Here is a 19,173-nt window from a genome sequence, read left to right as displayed (position 1 = left end):
CGAACTCCCAACTCTTGAGCCACGATCGCCCCAATACAGCCCAAGACCAACTCCTTAAGGCTTTCCTAGAGAAATTTAAGGCTGCTGAGGGCACTAATTTCTATACTGCACACCAAAGTTTAAAACATGACATTTCCTGTTCCCACTAAGTGGCGCTCTCCCCAATGTCAAATGCGTTGCATTGATGGGCTCATGACTTTTTTGTTTGTCAAAATTTGGGCAAAATTTTATTCATGTAGCTCAAAGTTTGTGTTCTTGGGACTTCATTTAACAATGTATAGGTGGCGCTCCAGACCATTTTGCAATGCTCATATGTGAAACCATTAAAACACGTAATTTTTCACCAGACCTGACATGTGTGCAAAATTTCATGAGTTTTTGAGCATGGTAAACTTGTGCTTTTGTTTTCACTAAATATTATTAATAGTAATATTATTATTATTAATAAACGAAACAGATACAAAAGGGCCTTCGCGGTCTCAGGGCTCGGGCCCCAATTAAGGCACAACAATTCTAATTTCCAGATTTCGGTTTTTCACAACATAAAACTTTTTAACCAATACATACAATAAATAATATAAATATATAAACGGAGCAAACCATATCCAGTGATAAGAATGTGCTGTAGACTTTAAAGTCACTTTTAATCCAAATGGTACAGTAGCCTCAGAGAAAACATTAGAACATGTACATAGAAGCCAGTTTACTTTACCATAAACTATATGGGTGTGCATCTATTTCTGCATATTTAGCAAAAATGTGCCATTTCTTCGCTCAGTGAAATGATGGTTAAGCTTCAGCAGCAGTTTGCTCTCAAGGTTCTTGCTGTGGAGATGTAACTGTTTAACAGTGAACAGGAGTCCAGCCTTACTAAGAAGTCCTTCACAAGCTCCAGATGCAGGAAGAGCTGTATTGATTTTAAATGACAGGTTCTTGATGTGGGGAAAGACATGCAATAGATTCACACCTCCAGTAAACAGATATGAAAGGTACCTCTCCTGCTACTCGGCTCCTGGCTTTCCTGACCCCATGGATCCAAAGAAGTCATCTTCATCAGACAGGCTGCTGTTTGTGCTGGCCTCATCCAGCTCTGTGTCTAGGTGATGTCTGATGAAGTTCAGACCTGTGGAAAGATGTATGGTTTTCAAAAGAATGAGGTCTGGGCATTACAGTGCTGTATAGCCTGCCAAGCTGCGGATGTTTGGCATAAAAATGTTGTCACACTGGAGATGTTTTTTACTAACTCTTGTTGAAAAACAAAATGTTGTCATTCATATCCCGCACAAACAGTTTGCAATGAATTCCAGATTAAGTTTAGAATAGGAACGTATGCAAGGCTAAGCAGTGCTAGCTAATAGATCCTCCTTGCACGTTTTGGCTGTTACTCCAGGGAAAGACGAGAAAGACGGTGATGAAAGCCGTGACTGGCTGCAAAAAGATGAAACCCCATCCCTTCCAACCAAAGGGAAGGGAGACGGATAGGGATGGGTATCGAAAACCGGTTCTTGTTGAGAACCGGTTCCCACTGTTTCAATTCCTTGGAATCGTTTGCCATTTTTGCAAACGATTCCCTTATCGATTCCAGTCGCCCCGAATGACGTCACCACGTTGCGGAGCGTCATTTACCTGGCAGGAAACACGGCGCCTAAGCGGCTCAAACGCTCAAAAGTTTGATTATACTTTATGAGAACCGATGACAACAGGGCAACTTGCAAAGTAGATATTTCATTTAAGGGAGGAAACACTACGAATATGCAAAAGCATTTGCTCACAAAACACGCGATGACACGCGTTTTTAATTCCGCTCCGGACTCGTGACTCTCAACCCAGCAGCAGCGCTAACGTTTGCACGTCCTCTCCCGTTAATGCGGCAGGTAAATAATCAACTAACAGTGCATATTATGTTAGCGCAATCTGCCTTATTACAAGACCTGCCATTACTGTACATGTAGGTGACCATGATGAGAGAGACAGAGTCTGGCTGGCGCTCGCTGGCAGTTCTCGCTGCAGTCTACCGGTAGCGTCTCCTTTCAGGCCAGGATAGACTAATGTCACCGAGCAGTGTCTAAGTTTGTGGTCAAAGGCTTGCACCCATTTGCCACAGCAGATGCCCCCGATTTTTGGTAAGTGAATGTGTTTAATTGTAGGCAGGGACATTACTGGATATTCTTGTGTAATTGCCACAGAACAATTTATGTTATACTTTGTTATTGCTACAGAAGAATGTTGCAGCTTTAAGGCAGGGATGACTCCTGGAGTTGCTTTCTCACTGCATATGCTTTATTTCACAATCAGATCGATTCGATAACAAAACCATACAGCAGCTCCTCTCCTACTCCTAGCCCTTCGCTGCGGTGGAAAAAAGAACGACTTCAATCCCCTTCAAGGAACATATGTACAAAATAGTTTTCCTGATACACCAATGGGGCGTTCAATGCCATCTTGTAAATATGAGTACTCTGGCAGAGTAACAGTTCAAATGAAAAATACACCAGAACAAACAAGCAAACAAAAAAAGAAGTGTGGGGTACCTTTGAACCAATGAACAAAGTATAACAATTTATACTTTTTAACATAACCCGACCCCGTCAATATGTGATATGTCTCACAAGAATATTTATTTTATTATTTTACATTTACAATTTTTTTTTCCTGGGGACCCTGTGACACCCCATTGAAGAGCCGTAGGCTGGATCTCTCAAGATCTCACTGTTGGGTTTGTAAGGCCATGTTACTCCTAAATTTCTATCTTGTTCAAAGAGAAGATATAAAACAAAGCTCTGAGCTAATCGACCTTAGTGTTCTCCTTTTTAAAAAAAAAAAAAAAAGAATCGATAAGAGAATCGATAAAGAATCGAATCGTTAAACAGAATCGAAAATGGAATCGGAATCGTTAAAATCTTATCAATACCCATCCCTAGAGACGGATGAAGCTAGCCTCCTAACACAGGCTGTTTAAACTAAAGCTGCTGTTTCACATAATAAACCCTGTCAACCGCAGCATTGCCTTCTGATTTAAATGGTAAATGGCCTGTATTTGTATAGTGCTTTACTTAGTCCCTAAGGACCCCAAAGCGCTTTACACTACATTCAGTCATTCACCCATTCACACACACACATTCACACACTTTAACAGTTAAAGCAGTAGAGACAAGCTGTGTTTACATTTGCGTGGAACTCTAACTTCATTAACCAGGCTAGCTGTTAGCTTATAGCTCACACAGTTTGTGGGTGATAGGTTATCTCAAACTTATCTCACCACAACGTGGCGCCGAAAATATGATGTGATTCTAGTTTGGTCAAACTCAGGAAGGAAGGAGGAAACCGCCTCCATATCCCCGCAGTCATGTGACGGACCTCTCCACAGGGAAGAAGTGAACAAGGCCAAGGAGGTCCAGTGTCCTAAAACTATTAAACATGCCCTCACTGCAACACACCAGAATAAAATTATTAGGTCATTAGCGAGTACTTGACTGCATGCTGAGGTGGCAATTCAGCCATTTAATTCATGTGTGTTGGACTACAGACATATCAAAAAGTTGTTGACACAACATTAGACTGAAGTCCACCTAGTAGGGCTGGGCGATATGACCCAAAATTCATATCTCGATATTTTTTAGCTGGATGGCGACATAAGATATATATCTCGATATTTTTTTTTTAAAGCCATAAGTTAAGAACAAAAAGAGAGTTCTTAGTCACACTGTGTCCCAGATGTCACACGGGCACTTTTATTTACATACAGCGTAGATGTACATGAAGAAATTACTCAAAAATAAATTATCAGCATTTATTAAATAATCATGGTCCATAAATAAAATAAAACAATGTTGTTTTTGTGCATAACAAAAAGCTCACAATTGTGCAGTCAAAATGTAAACTAATAGACGCTGAGCATAATAACAAAGAGACAGATTTCACAGCTGCACCACGTCTCTGAACAGGTGCCATTTGTGGTCCTTATACACACACAGTACGGTAATATTACATTGAAGCACAGTAGTATCACTCCGCGAGGCTCCTCCCCGGTAGCCGTAACTCTCCGACAATCCATCAAGCGGTGCAGCTCCGTAGCTTAGCAAAGTCATATTAAAACATTTTTTGACAGATTGCTGAGCGCTGTGTACCACATAAAATCGGTTCGCGGTCAGTGAGCACAACCAGAATTCATACATAAGGCGCACTGTCGAGTTTTGAGAAAATGAAAGGATTTTAGGCCGTGCAGCTCCTCCGGGCTGCATGTCGTTAGCGAGGTTAGCTCGCTAACACGTTGACACCGTCCGGCGATCCGCGGTAACTTGCTAACGGAGATTTTCCGCTTTCATCTTGTCATTGCCTGCAGGTGAAACTATGGGGGAGGGGGAGTTGTGTTCAGTGAAGGAGAGACAAAAGTGGATGAAAGAGAGGCAAACCTGCGGCTCCACAAGTATAATTATAACGTAACATAGACTATATCGATATAAACGATATTATCACATCTTATATCTCGTATGAAAATATATCGATATTTTTAAAAAACTTGATATATCGCCCAGCCCTACCACCTAGCCACAGCTAAAAAGAAATTTAGAGTAAACTTACCTGGACACAGTTAGACAAGTTGAGTTTTTTCATGCTGAAATGTTGGTTTGTTGTGGCTCACACTGAAGTCACCGCATTATAAAGCTGTTCTTGTAAGCGAAACATTCTTTGTATTTGAGGCCAAGGGTGTTCATCCTCTTCAATTCTAGCGGAGATGGTTGCCTCTCCCATGTTATTATGTGTTTCTTCTTTCTTGGGCCACTCTGCCCGCCATAGTGAATAACTGGTCATGTGACTGCATGCCTACATCTGATTGGTGAAAGAGGTACAGGAAACTCCACTGGTGGCACAATCTGTTATTTCTAGTATTATCTAATGTTTGAAATTAATTACCATTTTTTTTAAGTAATGAGTCAAATATTGCCAAATATAGAAGAATAACAGTAGCTCCTTCTTCACAAATGTACTCCAGTATGAGTAAAAAGTATGGTGCAATAAAGGTACTGCTAGGAGTACTTCTTTTTTTCAAAAACGTACTCAAGTAAATGTAAAAGAGTAAATCAAACTCGTTACTATCCACCTCTGCAGGAGTGCCATGTTTAGCCAGATGTTCACTTAAATTGTTGGCTGTCTGAGTGGTGTCCAAAAAACGATATGGGCTTCATAGATAATTGGGAAACTTTCTGTAGGAAACCTGGTCTTGTTAGGAGAGATGGCATCCAACCTCCCAAAATATGACTATCCAGAGTTGAGACCAGAAAGCAGAGTTGCAGTCTTACACGCCTCTCTGCAGCTTCTCTCCTCCTGTTACCCCCCAAAACCCCATCTCCACAGAGACTGTGTCAGCTCCCAAACAGACAAAAAACAAACTAAAAACCAGCAATTTAAACACAAAATATATATATAGTACGCACAACAGCACAAAAGAGTAAAACAGGGAAATTTATTATATTATTATTATTATCATCTTCATGGTTATTATTATTTTTATTATTAAACATTAAGTCTCTCTCTTCCGAGTCTTTGTTAGTGTAGCCAAGTACAGGATAGGGTAGGGGAAATTAAAGTAAGATGGAGAGAATGCTCCAATAGCTAGATTCGTAGGGGGGATAAAGTGAGTTGCGTGGAGAAGAATGACTGGAGCCACAGGTAAAGTTGCTATGAATTGTATTAAACTATTTAGCAACAATTTAACAGCATTTCATGAACAGGAATGAAAACATAAAATATAATACAGTGACAGCAATAATAATAACAATCAGAATCCTATCTGAGCACAGATATGTCAGTCTTGCCGGCTTAATAGTCAGTGTTCAGTCAAGTCAAACCCAACAGGTCAAAAGTTTGTGATTGGTGCGATTTCATCCTACCGCACTGTTGCAATTGTTCATGAGAGAAGAGCAACCTGCCCTTCTGGGCCAACTCGGAATGGCTGTGGTTCAGTTCAAAGGGAAAGGCTCGCCATCTTCCTCGTCAGGAAGAGATCCAGGTCTCACGATCCCAAAAAAGAAAACCTAGCCTGTAAAAAACAGGACTATTACTAATTCAGTTCACACTCTAATGATATACATGGCCATATGTGTAAATAATGCAAGTGCTATAACAAAACAAGCACAAAACATTAATTCTAATTTCTAACTATAGTATATACAGTGCATCTTAATCATGAATGCAATCTTTAAATCACAATCAGCTTATTCTATCATCAATGTGCACATTTCTATCAGAGATCAGAAATAAACCATAAACTATGGTAGATTTTTTTTTTTTTTTTACAGCATTGCCCTTTAACTGAATTACAGGAGCATTGCTTTACACTGCATAGCAATGAAGCAATATATTATTTACACTCAATGTACAAAATAGAATTACCAAAATAATATACAAAAACTCACAGGCTGTAGTTTTACAGTATGTGGTAACGTATCAGCACAGTAAGAATACACACGGACATCTATCCAGTGCCGCTCGAGCATCAAATGTAACAAAATAAAGTAGATTCATGACCTTTAAGATCAACATTAACTTATTCCATCATCTAATTTTAGTGCATTTAATATTCAACAAGTAATACTAGAACATCATCAGCACACAAGCTGAGTGCTCAAAATGGCTGAACTCCGTGAGAAACCCCGTGTGTTCTCCCACAGTGAAAACGTGGTCAGCTACAGCTGCAGCTATGAGCATTAGGCTAGTTAGCTTTTCAATTACCCTGATTCGCCCAGTCCCAGTTTAACTCACCAGCACACTTCTAATGTTCAACTCTCAGAGAGGATCTTGTTCAACTCTCAGAGAGGATCTTGTTCAACTCTCAGAGAGGATCTTGTTCAACTCTCAGAGAGGATCTTGTCCACTTCATCCGCTCCCGCGCAGATCTACAACATTGAAATCGGGCCATTATATTCCCTGTTAACTTCTTGTTAGCTTTTTAGCTTCAAGGTTAGCTTAACAGCTTCTGACTCACCGCGATGGTTTCAAGGTCCAAAATGTTCACAATAAATCAGGTCCGTTTCTCCAAGGTCCATGCAGATCCCCGGTATGGATATTTGCTCAATTTATCAAGTTAATAGTTATTTTCCAGCGAAAAGCTTGGCGGTGAAAACCAGCGATGGTCTCGTGCTCCTCCGTCTCTCTCTGTGTCTGAGCATGTGACGGTACAGAGCAGGGGAAGGCGGGGCTTGTTCCTTCCTAACCAGTAGGGGTGTTAAATATACTCTTTGGGTTTTATTTAGAGCTGGGCGATATAAGATTTTTTCATATCACGATATGTTTTTTTCATTTCAGGCGATAACGATATCTATCACGATATAAGCCAAATAACTATATTTGTAAGATTTAAATGTGCCATTGCTCACAAGTAAAATGTGAAATAATCAGCAGCTTGTTTTTATTTAAATATTTATTTCCCATAATAAGTTCATCCATTAAGTGGACGCGAATGGATGGATGAAGTTCAACAGGGTAGATGTACTTAAGGAACATGAGACTTTTTCAGATAAATAAAGGCAAATATTGCAAACTACACAAAAGGCAGCCGCTAAAGCGTTTAAGTTTCAAAACAGAACAAACGAAACAGACTAAATTGTCAATTCCACTTAGAAACAAAATATTAATTCTAAAAATAAATCTTAGTTTGTTTTACAGAAGAACAGACAAAACTGACTAACTTTTGTCAATATCAAATAAACTGAGAACTAAAAGGAAATTCTCAATCTCTCCTTGTTGTATAGCTGAGCTTTTCAAACAGTTTTAACAGTTACTTTAGTCTGACAAAAGCCGAATGACGAATTAGCGCTTCCAGTCAGAGACGTGTCCACACGTACACGGGTATTTTTGAAAACTGAGATTTTCCGTTTTCGTTTTAAAAAATAATCCCGTCCACACATAAAGGCAGAAATGAAGGAAAACGCTGCTATGAACATGCCAAAGCAGCAGGTGGCGCTAGATTCCTAACCGTGCAGAAATGTTGGCCAATCAGAAGTCTAGAAGCCTCGGTGGGAAAAAGTAAACAAAGCTGGGGCATAGAAGCAGAACCGAGTCGTATGTGTGGACGGACAGTAACTGTGTGTATATGTAAGCATTTAAACACTGCAGAGAGTAGAATTAACAGTAACAGTATTGTAGAAATTCATTTCACCGAAACAATAACGTGGCGCACAGTGTGACGCATGCACCAGTTTATTGTATTTCCAGACTTGCTTTCGGCACAATTTACAGTGCACGCTACTCTGTTTTTTGTCAAACTTGAAATAGCCGAAATACCTTCACACTACGGAGCTTCTATGGCTCTTCCATTCGACAATCTCTCCGGCATTGGAACCATCATCTGTTTTCTCTTCGGTCACGCTCGGTAGATTTTTCTAGTCGGTGCACTCATTTCCTCCATTACCCGGGCGGTACGGTGGCTGGCTGCTTCCCAAACAAATACACATGTGCGGCTTGGCACTTGTGCTGTACGTAACAAGTCACGTGATGCTGCGGCTGTGATTGGTTCGGCTCTGCGCTACTTAATTTGGATTGGCTGACCTTTTTTCTTTTTTTTTTAAGAGGACAAGAGCGGCGAGGTCTATCGCGATAGTTTAATTTCTCTAACGAGTAAAAGTTATATCGCGATACATATCGTTATCGTTCTATCGCCCAGCTCTAGTTTTATTCTTATATTTATAGTATTTATCTTTTATTATTGATTTATTTTTGATCAACTCAGTGATTAACAGAGTAATGATAAATCCCAATTAACAATAACATGTTGTAGTGCATTACTGAGTCGTGTAAACTCACTGGGTTACATTAGTATACTCTGCCTTACACACTGTACAACCTCATTAGTTCCCAGAATTTAACAAAATTATGCAAACTCTGCCTCAAAAAAACTAAGTGAAGCTTACTTAAGATGACTGTTAGGACAACTTATTCATTGCAAGTACACTGCAATACAATACAAATTTATTAATATAGCACATTTAAAACCAGGGGTACACAAAGTGCTTCACGAAGCAATAGACAATAAATCATTATACTGAGCAATGAAAAATTAAAAACACAGTAAAATGAAGGACAAGCAAAATCATTAGTGAGTAGAGATAGGGAGAATACATAATAATCTAGGGAAAGATGCAGCGATTAAGAAATGAGAATTAACAAGGGAAAAAAGCGGGTTTAAATATTAAGTTTTCAAGCGTGCTTTAAAAGATTGAATGGTGCCAGAGGCACGAATGGTAACAGGGAGACTATTAAGAGGTATGGTGCTAGGCATGGTCACCTCTAGTCTTCAGACGGTGCCTGGGTTAAGCCAGGAGTATCTGTCCACATGATCGCAATGAACGGCCGGGAGTATAAAGACTGAGGAGGTCAGTAAGATAGTCCGGTTGTTTAGGCATTTGAAAGTAAGCAACAGGACTTTGAAATCGATACGAAATTTAATAGGCAGTCAATGTAAGTCAGAAAGCACAGGGTGGTGGGTGGGTTCCAGAGTGTGGGGGTGCCTACTGGGGTCAGCAGGGGAGCTGGCCTTCCCTCCCCATCCTCCTCAGTTGCCTCCCTCTTCCCGCTCCACCACGCTCCACCACGCTCACCCACACATGCAGGGCCTTGGGGTGCAGGTGTGTCACCAGGGTGCAGGGGAGGCACTCCCCCTCTGTCCCCTTCTGGCCACCTGTGCCTCAATTTTATTCTGCAAACTAGACATCCACATTACTCATACTCTCATAACACATACATATAGGTCCTTGGGGGTGGGCACGTTTTACAGGCTCCAGAGGATGGTCTGTGTATTCAAACCCATCTTTGGTGCTGGTGCCCTACCCTCAATTTTAAATGCATATAGACACTGAGGGTTTTTGGGAAGAGCCGTGCTGCTCTCTGGCAGCAGCACCATGCCCTCCTGTGTTTGAATTGCACTTTAGAACAGCACGCAGCAACACTACATAAGAGCGGGTGGAGGGCGGTTTGGGGTCCTCTCCCACACCCGTTCTGTTAACTGTCAGGGCTGGGGTGCTGGGAGGAGGTGCTGGCCATCAGATTGGGGTTTGGGATGCGGGGGTACCTGGACCTGGGATATAGAATATGTTTGGGGAGTGTGAATGTGTGTAGAGTGTCTATTTGTGGCTGCTTGGTGACCTCTCGTTTGGGGCTCTCCTCAGCTCTTCCCAGGAGGGTGGCACAGTTGCCCCTTTGGTGGTCCTCCTTGGGTCCTCGTACTCTGGGGCCTCTGGATGTCTGGGGCCTGGATCTCCTCCATACCTGCTTCATGCCCTGGGGGGGCGGTGCTATGGCTCCCCACACTCCCTAGCAGATCGTTACATGGAGAAACCTTTTGAATACAAGCATGCTGATCCACACAGGTGTGCACACAGGTGTACACACGGGTGTTCACAGACACAAACTTCACCTTTTTTGGCTGCTACCCCAAAGCACATTGTGCACTGTCGATCTTGTGTGCTGCACAATAACATTTAATATTTAGTATCTACTGTTATCTACTGCTAGCTAGTTTGTTGTGATAGTGTTGTATTTATTATGTTGCTCTTTCTTGCTTGTTTTCTCTTCTGTTTTTTTTCTCCATACAGGTGATCCAGGTGTTTTGTTTTCCCCCCTTTCTCACCATCTCTTCTCCCCTCTATTTTTCTTTCTCTCCATCTTTTTCTTTCTTTCTTTCTCCCTGTCCTATCCCCCAGTCATGTCTGTCCCGTCTGTAACAACCGAAAATCTAATAAAATAAATACACAATTATAATTAAGGTCAATTAAATGGACCAATATGGCAAGGCCATGATGATCCACTTGGTAAAGTAAATCTGCTTGGCATCTTTCTCGGCCTTCAAAAAACATGTCACGGCTGCGCAGCAGTCATGTGGTGAATTGAGAAAAGGATCCAAAATGCTGGCACTGGCTAGGGTGCGAGTGAAAGTTTATTTACAGAGGTGATAAGGTGACAAAAACAGGATGAGCAGAGCGGGGAGTAAACAAACCTAAACTGGGGAAAACTAAAGAACTCGGAGAGACGCAGACTGAACACCAGGTTAAAAATTGAGCCTCAAAGCTAGAGAAGGTGGGAGAAGGCAGTCGCCGAAATGTAAGTTTGTTTTTAAAGACCATGGCTCCACCATTCCCTGTGAGTCTTGGTAATCTGAAAAAAAAACACAGTCAGGGGGAAGAAGTTTGGAGAAGCCTCCAAAAATTTGATTCTGTTCATCTGGAAAGGAGCTCACTGGAGCAAATCCAAGTTTCGGTCAGGAACAACACATCCAGATGTAGAGTAAGGAAAAGATTATTTATAATGAATGCTTACTACGCTTCCTGATGGACCTCTTAAACAGGGTGGGTGGAGGCAAGCAGATTGTTTAGGCAGACAGGTACACAGCAGTGTAGCGTCTCCAAAATCCCGATGTGGATCCGACTCATGAAAAAGCGGTCGCTGGAAATTTAACCAAGTTAGCCGATCATATGTGATTAATGTGTTATTCTCAGAGAGGCACAAAGCTAAAACAAGAATAAAAAGCACACAACAGTCAAAATAAAAAGTACGAAAACAGAAACGGGGGTAACAAGAGGTAGGAGGACACCTCTTGTTACACAGTACAGAGTACTAAGAATGAATTGATGTTCTTGACTATGCAATACTAATTGTTTACTCACTGGCAAACATTTCAAGTGCTACTAAATTAAAAAAAACAATTTGTGGTAGCATACTATTTTAAATTTTGCTTACACACAAATTAAATGCAAGTCAGTCCAACTTTTATTTTCAATAGCAAAAATCCAGAGGGAGAAAAACCAGAAAATTATTTAGAAGCTGATTTGATCCTTAATGGCTGTGCAGCCATTATAACTTACAACACAGAAGGTCAATGTTGACCTCATACAACCAAATTAGACTAGCACATTCCTACAAGCAGGGCTCTAGACAAATTTTTTGCCACGGTTGCACTTGTGTGCCTAACTTTTTTTAGGCACACCAGCACAAAAGTTAGGTGCATCCAAATTGTTCAACTGCATTGCTTAAAACCGCAGTTTTACATGTGCACTTTTTCGGGGGGGAAATTGCTGTCCATACAGACAATATTGATTTGTAAATAATTAACTAACAGTCTTGTCAATACAAAGTTCTTTATTTGGAGCACAGTTCTACAAGAAAGATAAGTTACTGAAAAAGTGCTTGTGCTTAAAGTGCTTTGGCTCTCTTTGGTGATATTGTAGACAATGTCAGAGCTGGCTATGAATTTCAGATGGATCAGGCCTTAACAAAAAAGTTATCAATTGTTCTTTTCATTTTTTCTCATTACCCATAGCTACATCCACTTCTGTCAGGCCAAGGCTGCTCACTGGGGCTGGGTACCATCACTGATTTCTACAATCCATTCGATTCCGATTCACAAAGTCCTGATTCTATTCAATTTTGTCTCAGACATTCAGAAATATTATAATTCTGATCCTTTATCAGTACTGACAATTGTGAGACTTCATCAGAGGTGTGAGCATCACAGCAGATGTCTTTGTGTCAAAGAAACTGAGAATAAAACACAGAAAAACATGAAGGAGATTTTCCTGGTTTTTAGCGGCCGGCAGCGCTGTAAGCAACGGTAGACTGGTGGGTAATAAGCGAATGAATAATGCAGAAAACAGAGATTTGAGATGGGAAACTGTTCTTGAAGTACACAGAGAGAGAGAGAACTGTGCATGAAGTGTGATTTTATCGTGGTGGAAGCAAAACAGCAAAAGTAAGAGTTAATAAATGACGACATTTATCAAATGTGAATCATAGTTTGGATCTTCTTTTGCTGCTAGTCAGTGAATTTTGGTTGGAGACAGACAAAACCTGCAGCTCAGAATCAGCGCAAAAACACGTAAACTCAATGGCCGTCGGGTGAGAAAGCCGAGAAAGACAAAGCTGATTCTGATGCGTCGGGTCTGCTCTGTGTTTACTTCTTTGTGCAGAATCCGTGTACCTGCTCTCATTTGCTGTTTGGTGGTTGTTGAAATAGTTCTGAGAGCTTTAACCTGAAATTCTGGCAAAATACAGTAATATTTAAAAGTCGATTCAGGATTTAATGAATCGATATCGCTTTATTCAAGCTATTCAGAGAGGTCCCGCCCCTGACTATCTCTGATTGGTTTAGACCATGATAGGGGCATAATGTGTTGCAGGGAATTTTTTTATTTTATTTTTTTACTCGAAAAGTTGGTCGCACTGGTGCAACCTAGGATTTTTTTTTAGTCGCACCATTGAAAAATTTGGTCGCATTTGGACCAAATTGGTTGCACTCCAGAGGCCTGTACAAGTCTGCTCAAAGAAGTCCTGCCATTAATTAATGCTTCAGTCTTAAATATGATCAACCTATCTCTAATAATCAGCTATGTACCACAGGCCTTCAAGCTGGCTGTAGTTAAACCTTTACTCAAAAAGCATCTCTAGACCCAGCAGTCTTAGCTAATTATAGGCCAATCTCCAACCTTCCTTTCATATCAAACATCCTTGACAATTCTTTCAGTGGTGCAAGTTTCAGTCACTGTTAAAATGTCCTGTTTATATGGTTGAAACCTGCAGTCAGCTGAGACTGAATAAGTCACCTGATGCTGATGAAACATTTCTCCCACTGAAAATGTCCAGATGAACGCAGTCAACTTTAGGGATTTCCTTACTTGGAGCATGAGCGTGCATCAAGACACCACTGTGCGATGTAACAGGAACAGGAAGTGATACTGAGATACGAGGGTTTTGTTGACCAGTTGATGTACTCACATGTTACCTTGTTTACCTATTTATCTGTATTCGTGTTGTGTGTCCCTCAGTGTGTGCACAGAGATCTGGCGGCGAGGAACATTCTAGTGTGCGAGGGGAAGCTGGTGAAGGTCTGTGACTTTGGTTTGGCCAGAGACCTGCTGAAGGACCAGGATTACATCGCCAGGGGAAACGTTAGTTAACCAGTTCAGTCAACTATACTGAGGGCTCCTGACATCATCAGGTCAGGTGTTCACCTGTGCACCCACCTGTGTGTTTCAGAGCTTCCTGCCGCTGAAGTGGATGTCTCCAGAGAGCATCTTCCAGAACATTTACAGCTCGCAGAGCGATGTTTGGTCCTATGGAGTTCTGCTGTGGGAGATATTCTCTCTGGGTAACCCAGTCTGTCACACCAGTGTCCGGCAGCCTCGCCTCTGTCAGTGCGCCCCAGGGTGGCTGTGGCTACAATGTAGCTGCCATCACCAGTGTGTGAATGTATGTGTGAATGGGTGGATGACTGGTTGTGTAAAGCGCTTTGGGGTCCTTAGGGACTAGAAAAGCGCTATATAAATACAGGCCATTTACCATTTACCATTAACAGGGGGTGGACTGGTTGAAGTTTATTGATTCTTCTTGCTGACCTTTACCCTTTAAAGTTATACACACAGTTTTAATTTGAAGTTGTAAATTGGTCATTAACTGGAAACCAGTTCAAAACCAGGAAACAGATCCAGCAGCTGGAACAAACCATTACCAGCAACCTCACAGCCCAGAAGAACAGACTTAACTTTAATCAAAGAGAAAAAAGGGAATTTATTGTACATTTCAATCAAAAACAAGAACAAAGGTCCAGACGTCGCTGTGAGATCTCCTTCAGCCTCACACTTCCCTCTGGTCGACTGTGACAGGTGTGTCTGCTCACTACTGTCAGCCTCGTCTCCGCCCCCTCACCACAGGGTTTCTGTGTTTTGGTCCCAGGCTGCAGCCCGTACCCCGACCTCCCCATGACCCAGGAATTCTACTCTGCTCTGAAGAGAGGATACAGGATGAGTCGACCCGACCACGCTCCTGAGGACATGTATGACACAACGCATGCAGGCGCACACATCAGCTTCCTGTGACAACGCTCAGCATGACCCTCTGCACTTTTCGGTCTGCAGGTACGACGTGATGAAACGCTGCTGGGAAGAGAAACCTCAGTCCAGACCTTCATTCTCTTTACTGCTCATCGCAATGGGCAACATGCTGACTGACGACTATAAACAGGTACCAACACCTGCCTCAGGTAAGCATCACACACCACCTGACCCAGGAGACACTGATCATGTTGTTGTGTGTCAGCGTTACCTGCAGATTGCCGAAGACTTCCTGAAGGGAGGAAATCCAGCTGTGCACCGATACAAGCAGAGTTTATCCAGAGGTGCAGAGGAGCAGGAGGACACGCACGGTAACACACACAGTAACACAGACACAAACACAGTAACACACGCTAACACACTCTCGCACAGTAACACACACGGTAGCACACGCGGTAACACTCATTCGCACATACAAAAACAAAATCACACAGAGACACACACGCACACACACAGTAATACATACACAGACACACACACACTGAATTACACACAGACCCACACACCGACAGACACACACGGACACACATATAGACACACACATACAGACACACACACACACACAGATTTACACACACCCACAGACACAAAAACAAAATCACACATACAGACACACACACACGGTAAATGGCCTGTATTTATATAGCGCTTTACACATCCAGTCATCCACCCATTCACACACACATTCACACACTGGTGATGGCAAGCTACATTGTAGCCACAGCCACCCTGGGGCGCACTGACAGAGGCGAGGCTGCCGGACACTGGCGCCACCGGGCCCTCTGACCACCACCAGTAGGCAACGGGTGAAGTGTCTTGCCCAAGGACACAACGACCGAGACTGTCCAAGCCGGGGCTCGAACCGGCAACCTTCCGATTACAAGGCGAACGCCCAACTCTTGAGCCACGATCGCCCACATAGACAGACACACACACAGACACAGACAGACACACACACACACACACACACAGACAGACACACACACACCCCCACACACAGACACACATACAAAAACAAAATCACACATACAGACACAGACACATAGACAGACACACATACACACAGACACAGACACAGACAGACACACATACACACAGACACACATACACCCACAGACAGACACACATACAGACACACACACACACACACCCACAGACAGACACACACATTCACACACACACCCACATACAGACACACACACACACACACATAATAATAATAATAATAATGGATTGGATTTATATAGCGCTTTTCAAGGCACCCAAAGCGCTTTACAATACCACTATTCATTCACTCTCACACACTGGTGGAAGCAAGCTACCGTTTGTAGCCACAGCTGCCCTGGGGCAGACTGACAGAAGCGAGGCTGCCATATTGCGCCATCGGCCCCTCTGGCCAACACCAGTAGGCAAGTAGGGTAAAGTGTCTTGCCCAAGGACACAACGACCAGGACAGAGAGCCCAGGGATCGAACTGGCGACCTTCCGGTTACAGATGCAATTCCCAACCCCCTGAGCCACGGTCGCCCCGACATACACACACACACACACCCACACACAGACAGACACACATACAGACACACACGCACAGACAGACACACATACAGACACACACAGACAGACACACATACAGACACACACACACGCACAGACAGACACACACACACACACACACACACAGACACACATACAGACAGACACACATACAGACACACACACACGCACAGACAGACACACATACAGACACACACACACACACACGCACAGACAGACACATACAGACACACACAGACAGACACATACAGACACACACACACCCACAGACAGACACACATACAGACACCCACAGACACAGACAGACACACATACAGACACCCTCAGACACAGACAGGTCACTTTTGAAAGTTAAAGAAGTTTAAAACAAATCCCGCCCCCTTTCTTCACAGCAAGTGCCACCTCTCAGGTAAATAGGCCAGAGGCGGAGCCAGTAGAGGCAGGTTCCTCGCATGTCGCTTACATTCTGCCCGTTACCGAAGTCACAATTGAAAGCAGCGGTGGCGCTGCGCTGGACGCAGTCAGGTACGAAACCATGTGATGCGGTCAGGTACGATCCTGCAGGCTACGATGCCTGTGAGGATGATAGAGATGATGCTGTGTTTTCTCTGCAGCCCTTCGATGTCAGACTCTCCCGCCATCTCATACTCTCCCGAAGTGACATCATCAGAGAACAGACAGGAAGCTGTGGGGCCTGAGGAGGAGAGTCGTCTGTGAAGGTTTCACCTGCCTGAAAGTCTGGGGCAGGGTTTAAATAACCCATGCATCTCTACAGAGGGGCTCCTGTGCCCTGAGTATGGACTGTAGGAGGTTGTGTAACCTTTTTACCTGCAAAGCTTGTTTAGGTCACAGAGTCAGAGTGTGCTGAGTGTGCAGCAGGTCCTGATTCACATTTATAAACTTTAGTATCCTCATGTACTCTGACTTTTCTATCTGTATATCCAAACTGCTGGCCCGTGTCAGGACTGAAGCTCCCATTAAAATGTACTCGTGGATCAGACTGTTCTGATGCTTCCTCATGAGAAACACAACACACACACATATCAGGGTCAACAACAGTCAGCTCACCTCCAATGTTCAGGTGGAGGTTCAGGTGAAGCTAGCAGCTACAGCCACCTGTTTCACCATCCACATCAGTCACAGAGGCCACACCCCTAATAATGCCAAGTTCAATACAATTTCTGAACATGAAGCTGCTTTGGTATCTATATAGACCAGTTTGTGTATCAGGCTGTGAGCATGTTTATTTTAACATTGGAGTATATGACTCACTGCTGCCTCTGCTGGACACCAGAGGCACTGCAGTTTTCAGGATTTCTTATTTTTGGTTAGGTGCTGGTGGTGGAGAAGAATATTTGAGTTTTTAAGTTTAAACCAGATTCAATTCAATTTTATTTATACAGAGCCAAATCACAACAGTCATCTCTTATAAGGTAGACCCTACAATAATACATGCAGAGGGGAGGTGACAAAGAGAAAAAAACTCTTAGTGTCAGCACGTGAGGACAAGAAACCTGCAGCAGGTGGAGGAGGAGGTTCCCCCTGCAGGTGAGAGCTCAGTATAAAGGGACCTCAGAGCCCTGGAAGCCACGTCCTCTGTGCCAGCTGCATTTCTTCTGCTTCCTGTTGGAGAGCTGGAGGGCAGAAATGTGCTGAATGTCTGAAAATGTTTCCTGTGAAAAGAAGAATCGCTGTGACTCAGCTTCTTCCTCATTTATCCCGCAAAGTTAAAATATTGTGTTAGAAGGCAGCAGGCAAGGGGTTAAAGGACCTCCACGTTACCGCTGTTTACTCCCTGAACTGTGAGAAAGCTCATTAAACCCAAGAAAACCTACTAAGATCTTGATTGTCGTCACACCATGGATCCCCGAGCAGCTTCCAGGGTTTTTGCTCATTTTAGCAACCGCAGGTTTGAGGCTGACCACAGGAAGTCCCAGAATAATGACATTATTTCACAGACAGTAACACAGACTCTGCCTTAATGAAACTAGACCTCAGGCCCTACAATGAGTCCACCTGTGGTCATGGAAACCAGCTGACAGGTACAGGTGTGCCGCTCCCAGCAGGGTGCTGGTCCCCCAAACATGCCAAAAACCACATTAATATCAGATAGAGGTCAGCTGACCGCCTGACCGCCTGACCTCACCACAGAGCCCGAGTCAACCACACCACCATACACACAGAGAGGGGAACCCATGGAAACAATAACCCCAAAGCAGATGGTTTGGTCCACCTGTTGGACCTTTACTCCAACCACCTCACACCACTCTTTGGTTCAAGCAGGAATTGCAGCATGCGACCTCTCAGTGACGTGGGCGCCATCATTAATCTGCTGAAGGAGCGAACCACCACTGACCAACGAGCAGGGAGGAGCACACGGGTGTACTGAGGCAGGTAAGAAATCATGTTAACCACAGAGGTGTGTGTTCAGCTAGACGTCGACCTCATCGTCTCCAAACATCATCATCATCATCGTTTATTTATATAGCACTTTAAAAACATACAAGGCTGACCAAAGTGCTGAACAATAGAAACATAATAGATACCATAAGAATTAATAAATACGACAAAATAATAAACATAGCGAAAACAATAAAATATAAGTAAAGTCAGTCAAACACTGAGTCAAAAGCCAGTGAATAAAAATGCGTTTTCAATCTGGATTTAAAAACCATCACTGATGTCGATCGCCTAATGTGAAGAGGAAGATTATTCCAATGCTTAGGAGCCACGATAGAGAACGC

The 19,173-nt window shown here is 43.0% G+C and overlaps 1 protein-coding gene across 2 annotated transcripts in view; it reads left to right on the top strand.

Annotated features, from left to right (window-relative positions):
• The window catches only part of LOC146566459 (platelet-derived growth factor receptor beta-like), a 52,936-nt gene extending 35,509 nt beyond the window's left edge, over nt 1–17,427 (top strand). For both annotated transcript variants that reach the window (XM_085290132.1, XM_085290134.1), the window contains 7 exons: nt 13,812–13,934; nt 14,023–14,134; nt 14,719–14,818; nt 14,901–15,006; nt 15,082–15,187; nt 16,822–16,954; nt 17,044–17,427. In XM_085290132.1, coding sequence (XP_085146258.1) covers nt 13,812–13,934; nt 14,023–14,134; nt 14,719–14,818; nt 14,901–15,006; nt 15,082–15,187; nt 16,822–16,954; nt 17,044–17,146 — 783 coding nt within the window. In that variant the 3' untranslated portion in view covers nt 17,147–17,427. The remainder of the gene's footprint in view (nt 1–13,811; nt 13,935–14,022; nt 14,135–14,718; nt 14,819–14,900; nt 15,007–15,081; nt 15,188–16,821; nt 16,955–17,043) is intronic.
• Nucleotides 17,428–19,173: the final 1,746 nt, after the last annotated feature.

This window comes from Mchenga conophoros, linkage group LG10, assembly GCF_057382185.1.
Source record: "Mchenga conophoros isolate Kocher_MC1m ecotype Shallow Benthic linkage group LG10, M_conophoros_male_GT1.1, whole genome shotgun sequence".
In the NCBI taxonomy this organism is placed as follows: Eukaryota; Metazoa; Chordata; class Actinopteri; order Cichliformes; family Cichlidae; genus Mchenga; species Mchenga conophoros.
The sequence above is the reverse complement of the archived record's forward strand: the minus strand, read 5'-3'. Positions and strand labels throughout refer to the sequence as shown.